At 35.6% G+C, this 25,414-nt stretch overlaps 1 protein-coding gene across 1 annotated transcript; it reads left to right on the plus strand.

The window, feature by feature from the left end:
* The first annotated feature begins 12,143 nt into the window (after window positions 1-12,143).
* Window positions 12,144-15,830, plus strand: LOC140452701 (uncharacterized). The gene is given in 4 exon segments (XM_072547022.1): window positions 12,144-12,305; window positions 12,458-12,789; window positions 12,791-13,864; window positions 15,692-15,830. Coding segments are annotated over 4 exon segments (1,707 nt in total).
* The last annotated feature ends 9,584 nt before the right edge of the window (window positions 15,831-25,414 follow it).

The following is a 25,414-nucleotide window of genomic DNA, read 5'->3' on the forward strand; positions in this document are numbered from 1 at the left end:
TCCCCCTTTTGGTAAAGTATGTGAAAGTAGTTATCATCTTATGAAGAAGAACTTTTGATTATTAATCGCATTATTTATACAATTTAATTTTTTTATTTTAATACTATGTTTAGCAATTTTTCGTCTATACCTTTTTTATTACATGTTAAATGTTTTCTACATCTATCATTTGTGATATATAACATGTTCAGACAACTTCTTTATAGCATAAAAGAAGAATATAATTAAGTACAAAATATTTAGCGATCTCGAAAAGAGGCGGGGCGCTTCACACAAGCATGGTCTACAACTCAAACATTCGGAGGAAAAAATCCGCCCAAGTGAGGTCTTTTCTACTACTTCTAGTGCGTTTAATTACGTAAAACGTTAGCCATATCCTAACTACATTTAAGGTAAGGTTTACTTTTTTTATTTGTTATATATGACATACCAGAACATTGATTAAGCAGAGGAAATGTTTATGTCCAGCGTCGAAATATTATGATTTATTTGCTTTTACATTTTCATCAATTTGGGTGTGATTTTTTTTAATTAATATCACCCCCTTTTTGGTGAAGTATGTGAAAGTAATTATCATCTTATGAATAAGAACTTTTGATTATTAATCGCATGATTTATTCAATTTAAATTTTTTATTTTAATACTATGTTTAGCAATTTTACGTTTATACATTTTTTATTTCACATGTTAAATGTTTTTCACATTTTGTGATATATAATATGTTCAGACAACTTCGTTATAGCATAAAAGAAGAATATAATTAGGTACAAAAGATTTACCTATCTCGACAAGAGGCGGGGCGCTTCACACAAGCGTGTCCTACAACTGAAGCATTTGCAGGGAAAAAGTCCGCCCAAATGACGTATTTTCTACTACTTCTAGTACGTTTAATTACATAAAATGTTGGCTATATCCTAACAACATTTAAGGTAAGGATTATTTTTTTTTATTTGTAATATATGACAAACCAGAACATTGATTAAGCAGAGGAAATGTTTATGTCCAGTGTCGAAATATCATGGTTTATTTGCTTTTACATTTTCATCAATTTGGGTGTGACTTTTTTTAATTAATATCATTCCTCTTTTGGTGAAGTATGTGAAAGTAGTTATCATCTTATGAAGAAAAACTTTTAATTATTAACCCCATGATTTATACAATTTAAACTTTTTTATTTTAATACTATGTTAAGCAATTTTACGTCTATATTTTTTTATTACACATATTAAACGTTTTCTACATCAATTGTGATATAATATGTTCTGACAACTTCTTCATAGCATAAAAGAAGAATATTAAGTACAAAAGATTTATCGATCTCGACAAGAGACGGGGCGTTTCACACAAGCGTGGGCTACATGTTAAATGTTTTCTACATATTTTATTATGTGTGCTATATAATACGTTACCAAGACTTCTTCATAACATAAACTGTTATTTAGTATAATATTTTCATTATCGGAAATGTGAAAACAATGTAAAAGGACCTCGAATCGGTTCCTGCTAAAACCGCAACTTTGAGACATCGCATTTTTATATAGTGGATTTCTTGTCTAGTCCCATCCATATTATAACGGCTAAAAAACGAAGTAATTCATCTTCATCTTTGCCTTACCATTTACACAAAAGCGAATAATTTTTGATGATTTCATTTGCAATCCCTTCAACGACTTTCTGTTGAGCGTATCTATTTGTTTCAGTGATTATCAAATCTTGAATTTCATTATCAACAAATACTAACTAAAAATCAATCGATTTATAACCATATAGTTGCTCCACTTCAATGTTGAATCCTTGACTCTCAGTAAATTCAAATTTATGTAGTTCTTCTGGGAAATCTTGGGTATTTCTTTCCACATTATTTTATCTGCACTTAAATTAACATCGTATATGTTGACGATTCCTTCAGTTTCTTTGGGATCTAAATAATCAAAAAATCTATACAAAAAAATTGCAAATAAGATAACTTACCAATTAATAAATCATCGACTAAATTAGAAGGACCTGCTTCGTTATACAACTTTTGTTTCTTTCTTGGTTTACTAACATCGTCACCCCTTTCTATAAAGTAAGAAAACAATCAAGACACAAATCTGTACTGTGAGCGAAATCAGTTACCTATTACTACTTTATAAATATAATTACTGGGTCCAGTAACTTTATCACTACTCGAATAAAGTTGATCACTGTCATTCTCTCGATAAGCAGGATAAGCATCAGAGTCATAATCTGATATATTCTAATCACTGAAATCAGATCTAGTAGTCGACGAAGTTCATCTTCTGATAATACTTTTTTTGTTCATTATACGAAGATATGAATACTTTTATAATGCAGGAAATAAATAAAATTGTCGTACACGATATATTACAGTGAAATACAAATGCCAACAAAAATCCTAACCTACATAAATAGGCAGATTTTACCGGACCAAGACAGATTTCCGTTTTCTATAGACCAGACCTTTTTAATTTATAACATAACAATATAGAAACTGCCTCCCTCACGTTTCTTAAATACGATAACATACTGTGGACAAAATGGTACACATGGTGTGTGGTGCACATGGGGCTTAACGTGTTAATACTGACTCCCTTCAATTTCTATTTTACATCTGATTGGTTCTTTGCTGATTACTATTCTTTTAGTTTTCTGAGTTGAGATTGCCATGTTAATTTTTTTTGCTTTTATATTTAATCTGTGGAGCATTTTTTGCAGAATTTTATCTTGTGCTTTATTAAAATTGAAAAATAATTTATTAATTTGAAGCGTGGCACTGCATAGTGCTTACAATCTTTTTTATATTTGGCTCAAATTTACTTGTAGCAACACGTAAAACTGCTTCCAAACTTTCATTTGCAAGGCGGTTTCGATTTTTTGTTTATTATTATTTAGTATTGAAAAAGTTTGTTCACATATATAGGTAGAACCAAAGAAGCTGGCACATTTCAGAGCGTTTATGCGCAACTCTAATAAATGATGCTTACTCCGAATAAAGGGTATATTCACATCACAGGAAACAAAGTGATCAAAGTAGTCGGTCCCTACCTTTAATTGTGGTTTTAAGGTCACGTTTCTTAATCCATCACAAATAGAAGGAGAGTTTTTATGAATCCAAAAAGGCTTAGTTAGGTCGTATTCGTTTACCTTATATATGATGCAAATGAATGGTGAGTTTTTCTTTAGTGACTTAATAATAATTTTTTCAGCTAAAAATGATCTTCTCAGTTCTAATGGAGGTTTGATTGCTTCAGCTATTAATGGTTCAACTGGTGTAGATTTCATTGCTCCCAGACAGATTCTGAGTGATTTGTTTTATATAATATCCAGCTTACGTAGATTTGTTTTATTGTCTGTTCCATAAAGTGTACAACCATAATTAATTATTGATTTTATGTAAGCCTTATAGAAGGTTAGAGCTGTTTGAGGTTCTGCACCCCACCAAGTTCGCATAATGGATTTTAAGATGTTTAGTCCTTTATTGCATTTTGTCTCTACTTGTTCAATATAAAGTTTCCAGATTAATTTTCTGTCTAATGTGATTCCTAAGTATTTGATATCGGTATCCACCGGAAATTCTATACCATCTATTGTAATTTTCTGCATCGGTGTCATGTTATTCCTGGTAAAGATTATAACTTTGGATTTTTCTGTGAAGATTTGTAGCCCTAAATCACTTCTCTCTCTCTCTCTCTCCAATGGCGCTACAGCCCAAATCGGGCCTTGACCTCCTCCAAACTATGCTTCCAACCTTGTCGGTCCAGCGCCGATCTTCTCCAGGTTCTCACGTCTAGCAAATTTTGCGCGTCCGCTGCCACTTCATCGTCCCATCTCTTGCGTGGCCTTTTTTTTTGGTCTTGCGCCCTGCATTTTACTATCAAGGGCTCTTTTCGGCAATCTTTCTTTCTCCATTCTTACTACATGACCAGCCCAGCGAAGTCTCTGAAGTTTAGCGAATTCTGAGATCGGTGTCTCTTTGAACAGTTGGTAGAGTTCATGGTTATACCTGGATCTAAATCACTTATGGATCTTAAAACGAGTTTTGTGCTTAAATTCAAACGATTGTTGCATTCGTCAAGATGTTTCTGGTGTCGTAGTATTTTCGATGTTATCTACAGCTAGTGATGTTGTTTATGTATAAATGCAAAGCAAAATGTAATATTTATGAACAATTTAGTGTTATCGTTAAAAAAAACTGTAAATCAAATCGTAGGTTATAAAAATTGAACAATTTGATTATCCAATCGCGTACAATTATACCATGTAACTATAACCACCTACCATGAAAGTGCTTGTTTTTTTTATTCTTTCACGTTGAAATATTCGATTTAAAATTTGACGAATAAGAGGCTACTTTTCATTAGCTACAAATGTGCTTCGGACTTTATACGTACACCATTTTTTTTGTTGTTTTATAAGCTATATTTTTGCCAAGAATATTTTTTCGATAAAATAATTACTTTTTGAGTTATTTGCAAAAACCCTCTAAAAACCTTGTTTTTTTTTTTTCGTTATTGAAAAATAAACGTATTCACCCGCAAACAATTCGAAACATATTGACTCAGTGAAAAAACTTTATAGAACAAAGGTTGCTTAGAATTAATTAGTTCATCCAATTTCTTACTTATTTTGAAAGTATGTTTTTTCACACCTGAGAATGGGTGAAACTCACCCCTAGGGCAAAAACACACATCGGCACAATATAACTTTTTTTCCTTAACATGTTATCTATGTGTATGCCAAATGTCAGGTCAATCAAGTTCGACTCGAGGAGTCGAACAGTACGGACGTGCTCAAGAGAGAAGCGTGCTTAGGTGGGGGCGACTGACCTATTGTCAACGGAGCTTTTCAGCTCCCGGTGGGTAAGACACCGAGTGTGGCATAGGCACTTGTCCTACATATTAGCGAAAAGCGGATGCTAGGTTGTTACTAGTTAAACCGTCGAGGAGCTGTTTTTATAGGCTCCTCGCGGAGGCTATAATAGCTTCGCTTTTGCGAAGAATTCGGGATCACCTCAGTGTGTCGTCAGGGATGACCATGTAAGGCCTTGACATTTGACAAGGTCGGACAGAAACGGCCCCTGCTCCTGAGGTGTGAGAAACAGGAAGAGAATCCCTCACTGTGAATACAGGGAGTGAACTACCGCGAGGTACCTGGGACGGCACCCGGTAAGCCGTACTGACAGCGGTCAGTCGGTGGAAAAAAAACAGAGTCGTCTAAGTAGAATTTTCTTATATCTTATGAACTATTTGTTCACTGCCTTACGGCAATATGAGTGATATTCCCCTCTCAGAAAGTGTTGTCACGCAGGTGACAACACAAGAAGAAGAAGAGAATGATTTAGCCGAATCATCAAACCCCTTTGTTGCCAGCTCGATCGAGCTATATAATAAATTTATTAAATCGACTAATACCGCGATCGACGACATAGAAATCGTGATATCTTCTGACGATGACTCCTATCTGCCCAAGTCGGAGGAAGAAAAAAGGAGCGAAATCGACACCGATGACGATGTCAATACGATGGACGCCATCGACGAAGAGCCGAACCCAGCTGAAGAATCGCGCGAAGCCCCGCCCCCAACTGTAGTAGAGACACAACCCGCCGTAAACAACGTCTCAGAAAATGAAGCCGAGCCCGAAATCGGCAAGAAAATGAAAAGGCTAAGGCCCAAAGAAGAGTCTCCGGAAGACGAAGAAGTAAAGAAAAAGGCCAGAGAAATGGCGGAAAGGGAAAAGTCCAATGAGCTTTTAAGGTCGGTCAATGTACTGGCGGAACAGATCAAATCCCTAAAAGAAGAAAGCCGTATCCGCGAGGAAAAGGCGAATAAACAAATTCAAGACCTTCTCGCTCAGATGACTGAGCTGAGAAACGAAAACAAAGAAAAGGACAAGGAGATACAAAAACTTGTACAACATATAATGGCATTAACAGCAGTCAAGGAGAAAGAAGAGTCAATAATGGAAATCGACCCGTGGAAAGCCTCCCTCGATAATGACGTTGTAAAGCTAGTGGAACTAGGAATCGGTTCACCTCCCCCCGCAAAGCCATCCGGTAGCAAAGGCAAGCCTAAAGAGCCGGAAAGAATCATAACAACCAAAGAACCTGCAGGTTGGACACAAGTCCAAAACAAAAAAGGAAAAAAGACAGGCACCACTACTAAGAAATCAGACAGTAGTGTGAAAACACAAATAAGCGTCGCCGAAAAGCAGACGCAGATAATAAATCAGCGGAAAGAAAACGAATTTAACAAGGCTGCGAAAGAGGCTCATGAAAGAAGCCAGAAAAAGAAAACTGCCCAAAATAACTTAAGCAAAAATAGCCAAGTTGAAAAAGAAAACGACGTACCAAAAGACTCACCGCAAACAAGCGAGGAGCCTATAGTAAAAGAGCTGAAACCACCGGCGATAATCCTAAAAACTGTAGGAGAACACCAAAAAATCCTGCAGAAAGCAGCCAACCAAGGCATAATATCAGTCAATAAGTTTGCACGATCAGGCAGATCGATTGTTATTAACACAAAAACAAGAAATGATTACCTAGGAATGGTACACATCCTAGAAGAATACACTCCAAAAGTAGAATTCATCGCATATCCCATAGATAGCGATAAACTAAAAAGAGTCATTATAAAAGGGCTATCTGCTACTACTAGCACAGTAGCAATTAAAGACGAACTATACAATAAAGGAATAGAAGCAACAAGGGTGATCAATATGATCTCCAAAAAAGCTGATAAAAAAGTACTGCCACATTAAATTTCATCGTCACCCTCAAAGAGGAAGACGTTGCAAAAATTAAAAAAATATCTGATATATGCTACATGCGCATCTATGTGGAGGATGAATTTAAAATCACAAAAGACACCCTACAGTGTTATAACTGTCAAGGGTTCTATCACAGCTTAAAGGCTTGCCATTGCGGATCCAGATGTGTAAAATGCGGAGAAAACCACATCAGTAACGACTGTGAGAAAAGCCGGGAAACCGACCCCAAATGTGCAAACTGTGGTAAAGCGCACACAGCAAATTATAGAGGATGCTCTAAGGCCCCCAAAAAGAAAAAACCTGCCCTAACAAGACCGGTAGGAAGACCCATAAACAGCGCTCCAATCAACAAAGGAGTCAGCTACGCACAGGCAGCGAAAAAATCTGCTGAAACCACCACAGAATCTCCAGCACAACCACAAGAAGTGTCGGTACAGGACGCAGCTACCCTCATCGCAAACTTCCATACAGAGTATAATAACAAAATAATGGAAATGATGTCCATGATGGACAAAGCAACAAAAATGATGACTGCATTTGGAGAAGCCGTCCGAAAATGTTAGCAAACCAAAACGAAGATCTACGCATTGGGTCATAGAATTCCGGCGGAATAATCAAAAAGATCAACCTTCTGGATGAAATAATAAACAGATTAGAGCTCGATATCGTAGCCCTTCAAGAAACCAAACTAGTGGAAAGGAAAAAAACAAAATTTCCAGGCTACGATATCTATAGAACGGATCATAGAGCATTATCAGGAGGAACAGCTATATTTGTCAAAAAGGGACTCGAAAACGAGCACATCCCAACACCAGACGGACTGGTGACAATGGAAGCCACAATTATTCGACTTAAGGCCAACAACGAAACACTAAAAATAGTGTCAGCTTACGTTAGACCACATGATCCGATTTTCAACGAAGATTTGAGCCTAATACTGAACTCAGAAGAGCCAACTATAATTATTGGAGACCTAAATGCTAGATCTCCCAATTGGTTTGACAGGACGACCAACCGAAACGGAAGATATCTCTGCAACCATCTCGAGAACAGACCAAACACATATATCATCGGACCAACAGAACCGACATGTTTCCACGGAGAACTTCCTACGTATCTCGACATTGCAATCCTACACAACGTGGGTCAACAATACGAGATACACTCTCTAAACGAAGGCGATTCGACACATAACCTAATCGTCCTGACCCTGGGCGCAACAGAATTGAACTATTTGCAGCCCCACAATAGAAAGAAGACAAGTTGGCCAAACTTCAGAAGAATTGTGAGCGAGAACATCGGTAACATCCCAACAATTAATAATATTACAGAACTAGAAGACAGTGTAATAAAACTAGAACAAGCAATAAACAATGCTATCGATGCCAGCTCCAAAACCGAAACAATCACAAGACAAAAAGGAAGATTCAGGGATATAAGTATAGAACTTCAAAACCTAATCAAAGAGAAAAACCGGAAAAGAAGAAGAGCCTACCGCACAAGAACGGTAGAAGACAAAAGGATTGCAACTGAGCTAGACAGGGAAGTGAAAAAACAACTTCAAAATCATAGAAATGAAAGCTGGGACTCCTATATCGATGAGCTAAATCCTAACAAATCCGCCTTCTGGAAGTTATATAAAATCCTCCGAAAGGACAAAAAACCCATACCTCCCCAACACGGAGTAAACGGGATTGTCTGGTAAAAACCTGGTCAAAAAGGCACATTTCCGCAAAATTACAGACCTATCAGCTTATTATCTTCTATAAGCAAGATAGCGGAAAGAGTCATACTAAAAAGACTCAATGAAGAATCACAAATGCTAAGAACCATACCAGAGGCTCAATTCGGGTTCAGAAGCGAACACTCCTATGAATTACAGGTACTACGACTTACAGAATTCATTACCAAAGTATTTAATGAAAAAATGTACACAGCTACAGCTTTTATGGACGTCAGCAAAGCCTTCGACAGAGTCTGGCACCATGGACTCATCTATAAAATGAATGAATTTGGTTACAGTGAGGCGGTGACATGCCTCCTTGCGTCATATCTTGCCAACAGAAGGTTCAGAGTTCGAATACGGGCAACCCTATCCGAAGTCGGGACCCTGAAGGTAGGTGTGCCTCAGGAAGCGGTGCTGTCGCCGTACCTGTACACCATCTATACGGCCGACACGCCAAAAGAGCCAGGCTCTCTGTTGAGTCTTTACGCTGACGACACAGCAATAGCTGTTAGCTGGAGAAACCCGGATCATGCAGCTAATCATCTGCAAAGAGCACTAAACAGATTCCAAGGATGGTGCATAAAATGGAAAATAGCCCTAAATCCAGACAAAACACAGGCTGTAATGTTTAGTCACAGAAGAAGTATACCAAATCGCGAAATTACAATCGAAAACACCCCAGTAGACTGGACCAACCAGGCTAAATACCTAGGGGTACATCTAGATAAGAAGCTAACGTTCACTGAGCACATCAATCAGCAAATACGCAAAGCCAAAGCGTTGAAAAGTCAGCTCTCAACACTTATTGAAAGGAAAAGTAAACTACGATTTAAAACCAAAATCAGGGTTGCGAATAGTATTATCCTGCCAGTCCTAACATATGCATCCGCTGCGTGGGGACACACCTGTAAAACAAACAGGAAAAAGATACAGACCACTCAAAATCAAATAGTCAGAGATGCCCTTAAGATACCAAGGTACGTACCCTTGAGATATGTATATAGAGACTCAGGACAATCAAGAATCCTACGCACGCTAGACGAAAGAGCATATGAAATTTTCAACGGACTAAGAAACCACCCGAGCGGAATGTTAAGAGAGCTGACTAACTACAATAAAAACACAAGGACGGTACACAGAAGACCAAAACAACAGATAGCTCGATATAGGGAGAACCCGAACGAATAAATAAAGAATGAGATGGTTGCACGAAGAACGAACAAAGAAATGCAGTCAATCAGAAAACACACCAAAAAAAATCTGGCGAGAGGGTACGCTTTTCTTGTTTAGGTTTTTAGGTAATTATAAGTCCAATATACACCGGGGTGTGTGAGAGCATTATACACTTGGGAATAGTATTATCCTGCCAGTCCTAGCATATGCATCCGCTGCGTGGGGACACACCTGTAAAACAAACAGGAAAAAGATACAGACCACTCAAAATCAAATAGTCAGAGATGCCCTTAAGATACCAAGGTACGTACCCTTGAGATATGTATATAGAGACTCAGGACAAACAAGAATCCTACGCACGCTAGACGAAAGAGCATATGAAATTTTCAATGGACTAAGAAACCACCCAAGCAGAATATTAAGAGAGCTGACAAACTACAATGAAAACACAAGGACGGTACACAGAAGACCAAAACAACAGATAGCTCGATATAGGGAGACCCCGAACGAATAAATAAAGAATGAGATGGTTGCAAGAAGAACGAACAAAGAAATGCAGTCAATCAGAAAACACACCAAAAAAAATCTGGCGAGAGAGTACGCTTTTCTTTTTTAGGTTTTTAGGTTTTTAGGTAATTATAAGTCCAATATACACCGGGGTATGTGAGAGCATTATACACTTGGGAATAGTATTATCCTGCCAGTCCTAGCATATGCATCCGCTGCGTGGGGACACACCTGTAAAACAAACAGGAAAAAGATACAGACCACTCAAAATCAAATAGTCAGAGATGCCCTTAAGATACCAAGGTACGTACCCTTGAGATATGTATATGGAGACTCAGGACAAACAAGAATCCTACGCACGCTAGACGAAAGAGCATATGAAATTTTCAATGGACTAAGAAACCACCCAAGCAGAATATTAAGAGAGCTGACTAACTACAATGAAAACACAAGGACGGTACACAGAAGACCAAAACAACAGATAGCTCGATATAGGGAGACCCCGAACGAATAAATAAAGAATGAGATGGTTGCAAGAAGAACGAACAAAGAAATGCAGTCAATCAGAAAACACACCAAAAAAAATCTGGCGAGAGAGTACGCTTTTCTTTTTTAGGTTTTTAGGTTTTTAGGTAATTATAAGTCCAATATACACCGGGGTGTGTGAGAGCATTATACACTTGGGAATGCATACCCCAATACACGCACACTATAGGATTAAGGAAAAAAGGAAAGAATTGTTGCCCAGGCATTTTATAGTCCCGAAGTCCACAAAAAAAATGTGTTTTCTGATTAAATAACGTAAATTCATATTAATATATTCATACTTTTCATTAAACCGTTTAACGTAAATTTACCTTATATAGCAAATATAGAAGGGGCTCGTCAGGCCTTCTATATACCGTTCCGCGGACTAGGGCCTTAAGGCAGATCGAATGAAAGATCTACTCGCGAAATCCGAGCACTGAGGTCATGTGCGGCATACATGGGCTTGGTGGCCGGACCCCTCTCGGGTGCTCAGCCGGCGAGGAGAACAAAATTTATTTTGCCAAATCGGCGGCTGAGTGACCGAGCACACACTCTTTTCCGGACATAGAGTCATCAGCTCAGTCTGATGGCTCTATGGTCGGAACACACGCTCTTTTTTCTTTTTTTTAGGGACTAAAGTCCCGACGTAAAGTAGAGTAAAATCAATAGTGTCAGTAAAGTAAATAGGGAGGATTTACTAAAAACCGAGGATGTCCTATTACCCAGGGCATCTTAAGTAAATTTCAGATCATAAGCCTCCTCACGTAAGTCACACGATGAGGAGGGGTGGTGGAAAAGCCTGGGAGTCAGATAGGTACCACTTCGACTAGCGAAGTGTGACCGGTTTGATCTTCGGATATGTGGATCCCATTCTTACATTGGTATACACATGTTCCTAGGGGCAGGGTTGATCACTGCGTATGTGTGTGTGTGTGTGTCATGTCAATCCAAGCTGTTCTTTGGGGAGGTTTTATCGTGAGTGAATGGAATATTTCTGGACTTAAAAAAGTATATAGAATGCAGTTTCATAAATTTACCGATATTTTCGGTGATGCTGGTTTTATTACAATACATATTATTTTTTCCTAGGAGAAATGCAGGAGATGCAAGAAAATGCAGGAGAACTCTACAATGTCAAAAAGTGCGATTTCTACTAGAGTAGCAGATAAAACAGGTACTGATATTATTTCGCCATTATTTATTTTAGATTGCGAATTTTTACTTTATTTTACAAATGAAGACCTTGGGACCAGAAGGGGGCAAGCCACAATTTCATCAAAATTGAGTTAAAGTAGAAATCGCCCACTTTAAGACCGTATTAATGTCCCGAAGAGAAAATTTCAGCTTTTTTCTTATAGATGGCGCAGCTGTAGTTAAGTCCCGTTGTGTCACCATTACTTTATTTTTCAACATAACGAGACAAGCCACAGTAGCAATCAACATGGCGGCGGAACATTCCCGTGCATGTAAACGGAAAATAGACTTTTCTGAGTTTGATTCTGATCACAGTGACCAAGATCCATTTTTAAATGAAAGCGAAGATGACAAAGACTATACAGTGTCCGGAAATAGCAGCGATTCGGAAAATATCAACTTAAAAATGGTAAGTTTATTAAATATGTGGCTTGTCCCCTTATGTTACATTTTTCGAACCTAAAAACATTAGGATTTTTCTAAAGGTTTTTTGTGGCTTATCCTGTTCTAAAGGTTTTTTGTGGCTTATCCCTTTTTAGTAAAATACCTATTTTATTGTAGGAGAATGAAGAGATTTTTACCCCACAGACTTCTCGAGGTGTCTTGCCAACTCCAGAAAAGAAGGCGCCTTCTAGATGGAGACACAAGAATACCCAACGGCATAAAAAAATTAAGCGCAAGACTAAAAGAAATCTAGGTCACGAATATATAAATACAAAAGGGAAGAAAATAGAACCAAAAAAATTAGGTGCGCCTTGCGGTTGCACAAAACAGTGTAGACAGCTTTTGGCAGGTAAGGAAAATGATATATTTAATGCCTTTTGGAACCTGGGTAATTATGACAAGCAAAATATTTACCTCTTTTCAACTATGACAGTAATTCCAAAGAAGAGGTTACCCAAAGAAAACAAAAGGAATTTATTCGTCCAGAAATGTATCAGTTAAATATAGAGTCAAAGTAAATGGAGATGAAATTGAAATTTGTAAGAAAGAGTTTCTTGCCATACACGGCATTTCAAAAAAACGTATTGAAAGACTGGTTCACCAAAATAAAGAAGGTGCGTCTACTCCAAAGTCAGATGAAAGAGGTAAGCATGACAACAACAACAAGAAAATACCAGAAGAACACTGTGAGTATGTTAGACAGCATATTAATTTGATACCAAAATACACAAGCCATTACAGCAGACAAAAAAACCCAACAAAAGTCTACCTAGATTCCGATATTTCAATTTCCAGTTTATATCATGATTATTATCTTGAGTGGTGCCGCCAAAATAATTTTGTGGCAGTAACCCAAGACAAATATAGGCGCATATTCTGCTCAGAATTTAATATAGGCTTTAAGTTACCTAAGAGCGATACTTGTAAAGTATGTGATTCAATGAATGTGAAAATTAGTAATGAAGCTGACATAGAAATTGCAAAGACACTGAAAATTGATTTGGAGTTACATCAAAGACGTGCCCAGGCCATGCAGGATCTAATGAAAAAGGACACAGAAGAGGCTAAAGCCACGGGAAATGCAATGGTTATCAGCTTTGACCTACAACAGGCAATGCCAGTGCCAAATTTAACAGTGGGAGCAGCGTTCTATTTGAGAAAGGCATGGGTTTATAACCTCGGCATCCATGACTGTATTAGTGGAAAGGCCTTCATGTACATGTGGCCAGAAAACATTGCCAAGCGAGGTAGCGATGAAATTGCCAGCATTTTATATAAACATTTTCGAACTAATAGACCCACTGCTAATAAACTTATAGTGTATACAGATAACTGCAGCGGCCAAAACAAAAATTGGTCTCTAATTTGTTTATGGCAACAACTTACTATAGAAGGCATTTTCACTTCTATTGAGCACAAATACTTGGTAGTAGGGCATACGAGATTACCATGTGACCGTGACTTCGCAGTAATTGAAAAGTATAAGCGTCATCGATTAAAACAAGTGTATACTCCAGACGATTGGTACACTTCCCGTCATATAAAACTGGTACACTTTTTTTCCCAATGTAAACCTGTGTTCAGACTGGACACACTGGTTCGTGAATCAATTCGTTGTTGCCATCACAGATAACGGAATTTCAGTAAATTTAAATAAAACGTAAGACGTAAAAAATAACATTCAAAAATGTATAAAGTCTTTAGATAGGTATTATTTTTATCATTAACACCAGAAAACCGTATCTAATAAATTTAGTAACCAGAGAGAGGATTGAGTTAATGTCCAAAATTTTGAACGATATTTAAACTTAGGGTATTGGCACAGAGAACATTGGAATGCATCTACTGTAATTTTATACTTCAATTACTTACAGAACACAAACTGTTGACTGTATGTTATGTTAATAAGTTTAGTAACAGGCAAAGTACCTAAATTAACTTATTTATTACATAAACGATAAATATGAAAAACTAACATTATACTTTATCCTACGTAGATTATAAACTATAAAATATCCGTGGCGAAAAATGCTTTTCAAAACGTGACTACATTACACAAGTACTACATTACAAGCCAATATCGCACTGTAATGTTCCTTATGGAGATTGAATCTACACCCTAATTGTAATCCGTTTTTATCTATAAATAGACTATTACTTTTTTTATATTATTATGTATAAAATATAAACAAAAACATTTACCTACCCATTCAGATGCATATTTTTTTCAAAATTAAATGATTTACGGTATATAAATGATAATGAGAATAAAATTAAGCAGAGTAAGATATCATCGTCTGTCTTAAAAAAATCCTCTTATAACTGAAAAATGTTGGTTTAGTATCTATAGATGTTATCAGTGCATGAAAACTTCCCGAACATATCCGAACGATTAAACATAAAAATTAAACATAAAAAATATTGCTTGCCATCAGTCAGATTTGACAAGTTTGTCAAAGTGAATTTTTAAAGATGCCACGTCAGTTAAGTCAGTTTGATAAAACGAGAATAATTTTAAAAATAGAAGATGGTTGGTCTATTCGACAACTGGTTCAAGAGTTAAATAGAAGCAAAACCACAATCCACAACATTAAAAAAATGGGAAAACGAGCAGACTTTGGATAGAAGGTGAGGGAGTGGGAGACCAGTTATTACTACAGCCCAACAAGATGAAACATTAACTAATTATTTAAGAGCGTATCCCTTCCATACGGCAAGGCAAGCAAAGGTTAATACAAACTTTAATGCTTCTATAACTACAGCATTAAGGAGAATTAGAAGAACAGATTTTAAAAATTGTGCAGCCGCCCGAAAATACAAATTTAGCGAGAAACATAAACAAAGTAGACTCATATTTGCTTTAAATTACGTTTTAAATGATCCAGTCAATTTTTGGGACCGTGTAATTTTTACTGATAAAAAAGTATTCCAGTCTCATTATGATGGCCATATTAGGATTTATAGACCGCCTCGAAATAGGTTTAACGAAAACTATATTTTATCAAGTGATAAGTCCGGACGGTTCTCTGTAAATGTTTGGACTTGGATGTATAGAGGAGGTTTAGGAATGTGTTGGAGAATTGAAGGACGATTCAATACTGAAACCTATTTACATATATTAGATAATGTGATGTTGCCATCGGTTAGGGAAATTTTCCCCAACAATATTTTTATTTTCCAGCATGACAACTGTTTAATCCACACAGCCCACCGTGTACGGGATTACCTTATGGAAAATAGCATTGAAGTTCTTCCATGGCCCTCTTAAAATCCAGATATTAATCCAATAGAGAACGTTTGGGGACTTATGATCAACAAAATACAAAAATTAAATGTATTTCCCCAAAACAGGGATCATTTATGGACCATCATTGAAGAAACCTGGGAAAGCTTGGCCGAAGATGAAAATTTGTCACTAAATTTAATAAACTCAGTTCCCAGAAGATCACAAGAAGTGATTAATAATAATGAAGCTATGACAAAATATTAACTTTTCGAATTGTAATACATATATTTAAATTTCACACTTGTTCACTGCAAAAATTATTCATTTTTTTATTAATTTCAAATTAAATTTTAAATTTTTCCAGTGGGTTTTATTTACTGAAGTATTCCACAACTCAATACAGTTTTGTGCTACACTTTACGAGAAACCAATCACACCTCTCGATTTGAAATTAAACAATAATTTAAAGTCGTGTCTATATTTATTATCTATCATTATTTTTGAATTGAAATATTTTCATAAATTATAATAAAACACGAATCAATGTATGGGTACTGAGATAATGGAAAATTTCAAAATGAATAGAATTTTTTAATGCTGATCGAGAATGCTTTTAGCTGGTTTTAGCTGGTTTGATATAATATTTTCGTTGAACTGGCAACGGTGCCTTCGAAATTAGAATGACACATATGAAAAGCTCAACTTACACAACTTGAAAAACACGATTTTCGGTTATAAGAGTTGTACCAGTTTTTTATGACGCGAACGGTACGAAGCAGTGAGAAAATGTAAAAGAAAAAACTGCTTTGAGGTAATTGTATTGAAACAATCCGACTTTTTTTCTTTTAAAGAACTCCAAAGCGAAATTACGAAAAAAAGCCATACAGAGGACAAGGAAAAAGTTAACTTTTCCAAAATATCAAGCCTCAAGTTTTCATCTGAACAACCTAACATAATGTATATAAAACATCTTATAAATGAAGACTATAAGGCAGTTAATATTGGAAAGAAAGGTATGAAGAAGTCAATTTTACTTTCCAGGGATTTGAAATCAAAATACAGTGAACCTATTCCACTAAATAGAAAAAAAATTGAAAATATTTCCCAGCTGTTACAGTTTATTCCACCAGCTTTCCTAAAATTTTATGAAGAAATTGGTGCCTGCCAACAGATTCTACCAGGTACTGATAATGAATCACTGGAATATATTGAACATTTCGACGACTTTTCGGATATTGAAAATATTGACAACTGAATATATTATTTTATTGTTGCATTTTATGTTTATTTTTTAGAATATATTTTTTTGTTCAAAAGGGGATAAGCCTCATATTTTTTCAAAAAATGTTCAAAAACTCAAAAACCGTTCAATAAAAATTTTTGTTACTTTTATTGTGTATTTAATAACATATTTCCAAACGATTGTGGACCTTACTTCCGAGAACAATGTAAAATTTGGATTTCAGGATTTGAAAATAAGTTTAAAATGACGTTTTCTCCAAAATAATCTTTTGTGGCATGTCCCCTTCTGGTCCCAAGGTCTTCAAATATTGTTACTTTTTATCTATTGTAGGCGTGTGTAGCCATAGTGTACGCAATGTGATTCATGAATATGAAATTACGGGAACACTGTCGACACCAAAATCAATTGAGCATCGTAAGAGTATTGTTAACTCGCTGGATGAATTTGACAGAGAAGAAATAAGAAGAATAATCTAACAATTCTTTTTTCGAAAATGAAATACCGGTTTTGCATAACTTCAAAAGAACTACGTTTTTTAAATTATTGAAAGAAATAAATTTTAAGTTTCAAAGTCGTCAGCGAAACAGCATTTTGATGAACAGGGACGAAATTATCTTGTGGAGACGAGAATTTCTGATAAAAATTAAATCCTATAGAAATGAAAACCTCAAAATTTACTACTTATACAAGACTTATCTAAACGCTGGTCACACCAAATCTAAAGTACTTATGGGTCGGTAACGTCTTATAAACAAGCGTTTTTAGATGCACTTTCTACGGGTTTAAAAATCCTGCAGGTAAATGTTTATGTGCTTTTTCACTTCAAGTAAATTTTAAAATAATAAAATGTGCAGGAAAAGGAAAAAGAATAATAATCTGTCACATTGGCAGTGAAGATGGGTTTGTTCCAGAAGGACTGTGGGAGTTTGAATAAAAAAAGTGGGAACTACCATGAAGAGATGGATGGAAAATCTTTCAAAAATTGGTTCAAAAATATACTGCCCCGATTAGAAGACAACTCCATTATGGTATTGGACAAAAAGTCTTATCATTCCAGAAAATTGGAAAAAATTCCAGCTACTGCTTCTAGGAAAGCTGACATCCAAGTGTGGCTGAAATAAAAAAATATAGGGTTTAAGAACTCCATGTTAAAAGTGCAACTGCTGGCTATTGTTAAGGACCATAAGGCAGCGGCGGCCGGCCAGGTGAAGTAGGTGAAGGTGAGGTTCACCAAAAAAATATAATTAAATTGAGATAAATAAATAAAAAATGAAAGCAACATTATTATATCTAAATTCTGAAATCAATTATTTATTCTCTTTTAATTAATCTAAAAATTAAAAAGACAACTAGCTTTATTAGCGGTACGTACTTGACGGTCAAGTCCTGACCTGTGTCACTAGTCGTGTACTGAATCTTAGTATTCAGGAATAGGTAAATATAATTTTTAAAATGCGAAATGCATCTGCATAAGCGTTCATGGTTGCCATGGCAGCGTGACGTCAACCTATCCTTAGTGATAGCTGAGAAAACTGGTGAGTGCAGTTCCGTCTATAAATATATTATTCGTCTTTACCCACTGTTGGATGTATATTTGGTATTCCTATTTTTCGGAAATTTCTCCCAGCGACAATATTTTGAAATTTAGTCTATTATATAGATATTTTTTATATAGTATAGTGTATAGTATAGTATTTATTAGTTTAGTTTAGTCACAGTATTAATTTTATTTGTTTAGTGCACTTTATTAATACATTTCTCTGTGGTTTGTTTCGGATTTCAGATATAAAGTGTTCTCGTGGATTTCGTTTTGACAAATATAATTTTAGACAGACATAAATCCAATTAATGACTTCTTCTTCTTCCTCCTATGCCGTCTCCATTAACGGAGGTTGGCGACCACATTTCTAAAAATTTCTCTGTCTTTTGCCAGGTGGAATAATTCGTCTACAGTCATGTTTGTTCAGTCTCGAATATTTCGCAGCCATGATTTCCTCTTTCTACTTATTCCCTTTTTGCCATCGACTCTACCCTGCATGATGAGCTGCAGAAGACTATATTAAATGGTAGCTAAATTAATGACTTGGTGTGTAATACATTAGAGACTCCGTTTAGGCATTGAAAAAATTAAGATAAAAGGGATGTTCTTTTACATCGTCGACCAACCAGTATTTTAAACATCTGCGTCTGATCCAGAGTGGTCGGCTGCAATCAACATCTGACTCAGAGTGGGCGGCTGAATCGAAACTCACCAACCCGTTTAAGCAGGCGTGGTGTTTTAATCGACAAAAAACCCTCAATGAAATGTCAAGGTTCAGAACTAAAATACCCCAGGCAAGCAGAACGAATTGTATCTAGTATAAGTGCACTAAACAACTGTTTTCAAGTTATTAGGGCCCTAAACTCTATACATTTTTTTTTAACAAATTTTTAATGAGTTTTGGGCGCGACGTAGGTACCAAAACTCCTTTTGGTCCGGCAAGCTTTCCTCATCTTCACCACTTTTTTAGGCCACGAGCCGCCGCTGCAGGGACAATATATAATAAATATATCATTGATGAGATCGCAAAAAGCCAAAACAAAGTAGTGTTAAGGGTGCCCCCATACAATTGTTAGCTCAATCCGATTGAGATTATTTGCGCAGAAGTAAAAAATTATGTAGCAGCCAAAAGGCCAAAAACACTACTTTTAAATTTGCAGATACAAAACATATTTTTCATGATGCAATAAATAACTTTAGTCCAACTACGTGGCAGAAATATATGCAACATGTTCAACAAAAAGTCGAGTCCAAAATGTGGAAGTTGGACAATATAATAAAGAACCATATCGACCCCATAATAATAAATCCAGAAGAAGACAGCAGCATATGTAGCTCCTCAGCCTCTGAGTAATTTAAATGGTATTTTTTCATGCTCTGATACTTATGGCAATGCTACTTTATCCAAAATGTTCACTTCGTTATGTAACTCTCAGTCAATGAATATTTTATTATAGCACATTGTTTTTCAATGGAACATTAAATTTTGCTTACAATGATTCAATTTCAAGAAATTCTTACACTAATAGTTTTAAAAGTAAATATTGTTCTGAAGCTATTTTCTTGTGGCATTTTAAATTAATTACTATTTAAATGGGAATAAGCCACAATTATTGAGAACGATTTCCGAAGTGGAAATTGAAACGTCAATAAACGTTTTTTAACCTTTAATTGTGGCTTATTCCCATTTAAATAGTAATCAAAAGTAAATATATGATACACCTTAGTATGCCCTGTTTGGCTTTCACGTGCGCTTGTGTACAGTTGGGAAATTGTAAAATGAATGTAATTTACTTTTAAATTTCTATAATATTAGATCACATTCACCCGCTTGATTTACCAATTTATCAGTCCTGGAAACGAAAAATGCAAACTGGATACCTTATTAATTTAATATAGATAAAAAACTTAAAAATTTCCATTGAAGTGATGATATAAACTATGATAATACATCTTTAAATAACATTATTATAGAAGCAGCGTTAAAAAATATAGGAAAAATAAAACCCTGTAAAAGGCAATCTGTATCATGGTAGAATACTGAATTTGCACAAGTATTGACATCATGTAAACTTAGAAAACATAATACAGGCGAAAACTTACTTAACTTTTGAAAAACTTAAAGCTAAATCGAGATTACAAAAAAGCAACAAAGATAATGAGAAAAATTATTTATCATCTATAAATTCATCATCCCTCACAGGTTATTCGGTGTCAAATTCGTAAACTTAAAAACTCTTTTAGGCATAGAATATATAATATAATGAGATCATCACTTGTAAAGAAGCTATTAGTGAAATTATAGCTGAAGTCTACCAAGAATATTGTAGGTACCAAAATATAACACCAGATTTTTATTACACAAGCAAAATACATATAGAATATTTTATAACCGTGATACAAAACTGACGATCCATGAAATGCTGCTATAACTCTTTAGGAACTAGAATTCGCCATTGTAAACTTCAAAAACACATGTGCATGACACCAGGAAATTCCAAAAATATTCATAAAACACCTACCTTTCACAGCAGAAATAAAATTGTTAGATTTATTCATTACCTGTTTTTTAAAACATAAATTTTTAAAACTCTGATCTCAGGCAATAATTATTCCCTCACTATTTAAAATGAAAAAATTTTAAATCTTCGTCTAACATGGTATCTATTCCGAAACAAAAGACCTCATTACCCGTTGCAAAGTGGTTTTCGCAATGGGACGGTCTACATTGGATAATCATATTTCGCTACAGACCTCAATTATTATTATTATTTATTACTATTTTACAATACATTTCAGCAGGGTTCGCGAAAGCCATATGTCCATATGAATACAATGTTACATAGTGTGCAATTAAAGGTTACATTACAATAGTTACATATTAAGCACTAACTAACTAAATAAATATACCAAAACATAGGTAATAGCAAGTGTTTAGTACAAATTAAATGAACTATGGAGCAAATATCCAGTTTATTTTTGAAAATATTCACAGATAGAGCATCTATGATCTCAGCCGGAAGGCTATTCCATATCGAGAACACTCGATTACTGAGAAAAAATTGTCTAGTTGTTGTTAAAAAAGTTTTCTTTTTAAACTTAAGTTTGTGGCCACGAAGACGATTGTCATTGTCTAGTATAAACATGTCCCCCACATTACCAAAGTTGTATTTTACTATCCGAAACGTAATAATTAAATCGCCTCGAAGTGGACGTTGTTCAAATGTAGTGAGATTGGCCATTTCAGTCTCTCTGTATACATACGTCTTGAGCGACCAAAAGACATCTTAATTCACTGCCGCTGTACGTTTTCGAGAATATTACGATCGCGCACTAATACCGGACACCAAACAGTTCCGCAACATTTCAGAACAGGACGAGTGTACAGTTTATACAGATGAACTAAGCTCATAAATGACACTTTCGCAAACGTTTTATTTAGTAGATATAGGTAATTTACTGTTAGCTTGTTTAGAAATATGCAAAATATGTTCCGACCAACTTAGATTGTTATTAATTATAACACCTAGATCATTATGTGATTTTACTGTTTTTTACACGCGCCCAATAATAGAGTAAGGAAGACACGGATTATTTTTACCCATGTGAAGAACTAAACATTTGTCCACATTAAGAGGCAGCATCCAAGTAAAGCACCATTCCAATGCAATCAAGGTCATCTTGTAGTAACTGGAAATTTACAGAGGGATACGAAATAGTTTCATATCATCTGCATAGAAAGCTTTGCTGCATTTAATGTGAAATTGTAGATCACTTGAGTATGCTATGAATAAAAGTGGGCCCAAAACTGATCGTTGTGGTACCCCACTTAAAACCGTTCGCTCAACCGAGAAAGAGTCCCAACTCTAACACAAAACTTTCTGTCTGTTAAATACGCGTCGATCCATCTCAGTAGTTGAACACGGATAGCGAGGTGTTCTAATTTATGCAATAGTCTTCGCTTTGGAACTCGATCAAAAGCTTTATCAACATCGAGGTAAATAATGGCTAACGGGGCTTTTCTGTCTAATGCTTTTGACCATTCCTTGACACACCAGAGAAGATTTGTCATTGTAGAAAGTCCTTTGACAAAACCATGCTGCTGTTCTGGTATAACCAGTTTATTTTGCAGCAAATTGGAAATTGTGTCGGCAATAATAGATTCCATTATCTTAGATATTATAGGTGTTAAGCTGACAGGACGATAGTTATTAGGATTCAATTTGTTCCCTTTTTTAAAAATTGGTGTTACAGATGCGGCTTTCCATATTGGAGGCAAAATATGTGTGGTGAATAATAAGGACATAATCACATATAGTGGGTAAGTTAAAGTATCAGAACGTTTCTTTAAAAATAAAGAAGATATTACGTCGAGACCAGGAGACGAATTATTTTTTAGGCTTTGAAGATGATGTTTAACTTTTTCAGGAGCAATGACTATATTTTTAAGGGAAGAAGAGACTCGTGACGAAGTAATATTAGGCAACTAATGATTAGTGAGTTCGACAGAGAAAACTTTAGAGAAAGTACTGGCGAGGACTTCGGCATTCTCATAGTTACTTTGGGATATATCCCCATTATCATTTTCCAGTAAAGGTATAGAAACTTTTCTTGTCAACGAAGATCTAATATACTTGTACAATTTTTTTACAATTATTACTAATGGCTATACTCTCTTCGTAGGCAACACTAGCTTCATGTAGAGATTTCTTTAAATCTTTGGCAAAGTCTCGATGAAATAATAAATCCTCTGGGCGATTTGTATGTCTATATTTGTTCCACAACTTTCTTTTATACTTGATCAGATATATTAATTTCCCATTAATCCAAGGTTTTATGTTATTTTTGTATATGGTTTTTTAAGTTATTTTGATTTTTGCATAAATTAACAACGTGTAAGAACTTATCCCAGAATACAGCTGGATTCCTTATGTCACCGAAAACATCATTTCAATCAATATTAACCAGTTGACGATTTGCATTTTTAAAATCAATTATTTCATATACCGTTTTATTCACATTAGGATTAGGAGTACAGTACTGTAAGTTAAACTGAATATGAAACTTTATGACTGCATGATCTGAGTTACCTAATGGAGAGCTTATTATAGGATGTGTTAATTAATGGGGATCATTACAGAATACCAAGTCCAAAATAGATGGTAAATTATTGATTCTGAAACGAGTCGGCTCTGTTATGAATTGATGTAAATTAGAATTTAATACAAAATATGTAAATACATTTTTGGAAGTTGTTAAGCCACCAGGCAGCTAAACACATACTAGATGAAAAACAAAAGAGTTTTTATGACATTTTTAAGCCAAGAAAGTAGATAGACTACCTATGTCTGAGCTCATCCCCTAAATTTCAACCCCTAAAATCGCAACCCCCGGTCTTAAGTTCCAAACGGCTTAACGTAGGATGACGTACGAGGGCTCGTTGGAAAGGGGATGAAAAATGGGGTTGAACGCAGTATGTGCCGTGCGCATCGGAGCATGCCAAAAGGTCATTACGTCATATCTTTGTTTCTATTGGTCCGATCGGGGCGTACGAGGGCTCGTTGGAACGGGGAGGAGACGGGGACACAAAAAACAAAGATGGCAGCATTGCCAAATGGGCGCTAGAACGTATCTTTGTTGCTATTGGCATGATTTTGACGTATGAGGTGTAAAATGAAAGCGTAGGTGACACAGAAGCCATGTCAACGATCAGTATGAACATTCTTCTTCTTATCCGTACAGTGCCTAAGAGAACGTGACATCCGACGTAGAACGTGACATTCGACGCAGAACGTGAAATGTCGCGTGAAATGACGTGACATTCGACGCAGGACGTGACATTCGACGTAGAACGTGAAATGTCACGTGACATTCGACGCAGGACGTGACATTCGACGTAGAACGTGACAGTTATGTGACATTCAACGCAGGATGTGACATTCGACGCAGAACGTGAAATGTCACGTGACATTCGACGCAGGACGTGTCATTCGACGCAGGACGTGACATTCAACATAGAACGTGAAATGACGTGACATTCGATACAGAATGTAACAGGGTATCAAAGAGATCTTATACATAAAATTTTATTAAATTAGACATCACAATGTAATTCATCATTCAAAATCCTTTAATTCGATGGGTCATACGTCGATTTCTGCTTATCCGTTCAAAAGATATATGGTAAGGTGTCATAACGGCCGTTGTAATAACTTGGTCGAACTATAAATGCTTATTTATTGTTATTGACGGTAAAACAAAACCATTGGCATAGAAAAATCTCTTATCGCAGTTTGATCTCTAGCAAACCCTAACTCGCTCAATTTTGCACCAAGTGCTCCGTGCAGCATACCATTAGAAAGGTATTTTCATGTATATTACGAAAATTACAGACCAAGTGCGATACAATCATTATTTATGGTTAAAAACATCATAAAATGAACCAACGTCAAATTCCCAATTCTCTTGTACTAATACAAATTATATTTTTATAAAATTTATCTAGAAACTTGCCATATAAAACGTGACATTCTACGTAGAACATATTCAGTAGTAATGCGTAGGAGAAATATACATATCTTTCATTAAAATGTCTTTTATTATTGAGTTACATATAGCTACAAGTTATATATACAACACTGAAACTGTTATATTAAAAAAAAAAGACATAGACATGTACAAGTATTGTTTATTTACATTACATTAGTACCAAAAAAGCACTTCTTTATAATTTTCCTCCATCTTTAGTAAGCGATTAGGAGATGTCAGCCAAAATCATCCCTTTTTCACAAAACCTAGTAGTTCAAGTAGCGTTTTACTCAGGTAACCTCTATTCAAATATCGGATAAGGGTATTTCGTCGATCAGTATTTTTAATTATGTGATGTAATTTAATTTGAACGTCGTCCGTTAATGCCTCAATTTGCGTTTTTATGTGTAAAAGTCGTTCTTCTCTAAGTATTCGTTCTGCTTCCAATCTCCTTTGATCTTCAATTCGCAGGTTTGTCAATTGTTCTTTACATGATTCACATAATATGTACTCAGTCCTAGTATCGATCCAATCGTT

Source organism: Diabrotica undecimpunctata, chromosome 11, assembly GCF_040954645.1.
Source record: "Diabrotica undecimpunctata isolate CICGRU chromosome 11, icDiaUnde3, whole genome shotgun sequence".
NCBI classification, from domain to species: domain Eukaryota; kingdom Metazoa; phylum Arthropoda; class Insecta; order Coleoptera; family Chrysomelidae; genus Diabrotica; species Diabrotica undecimpunctata.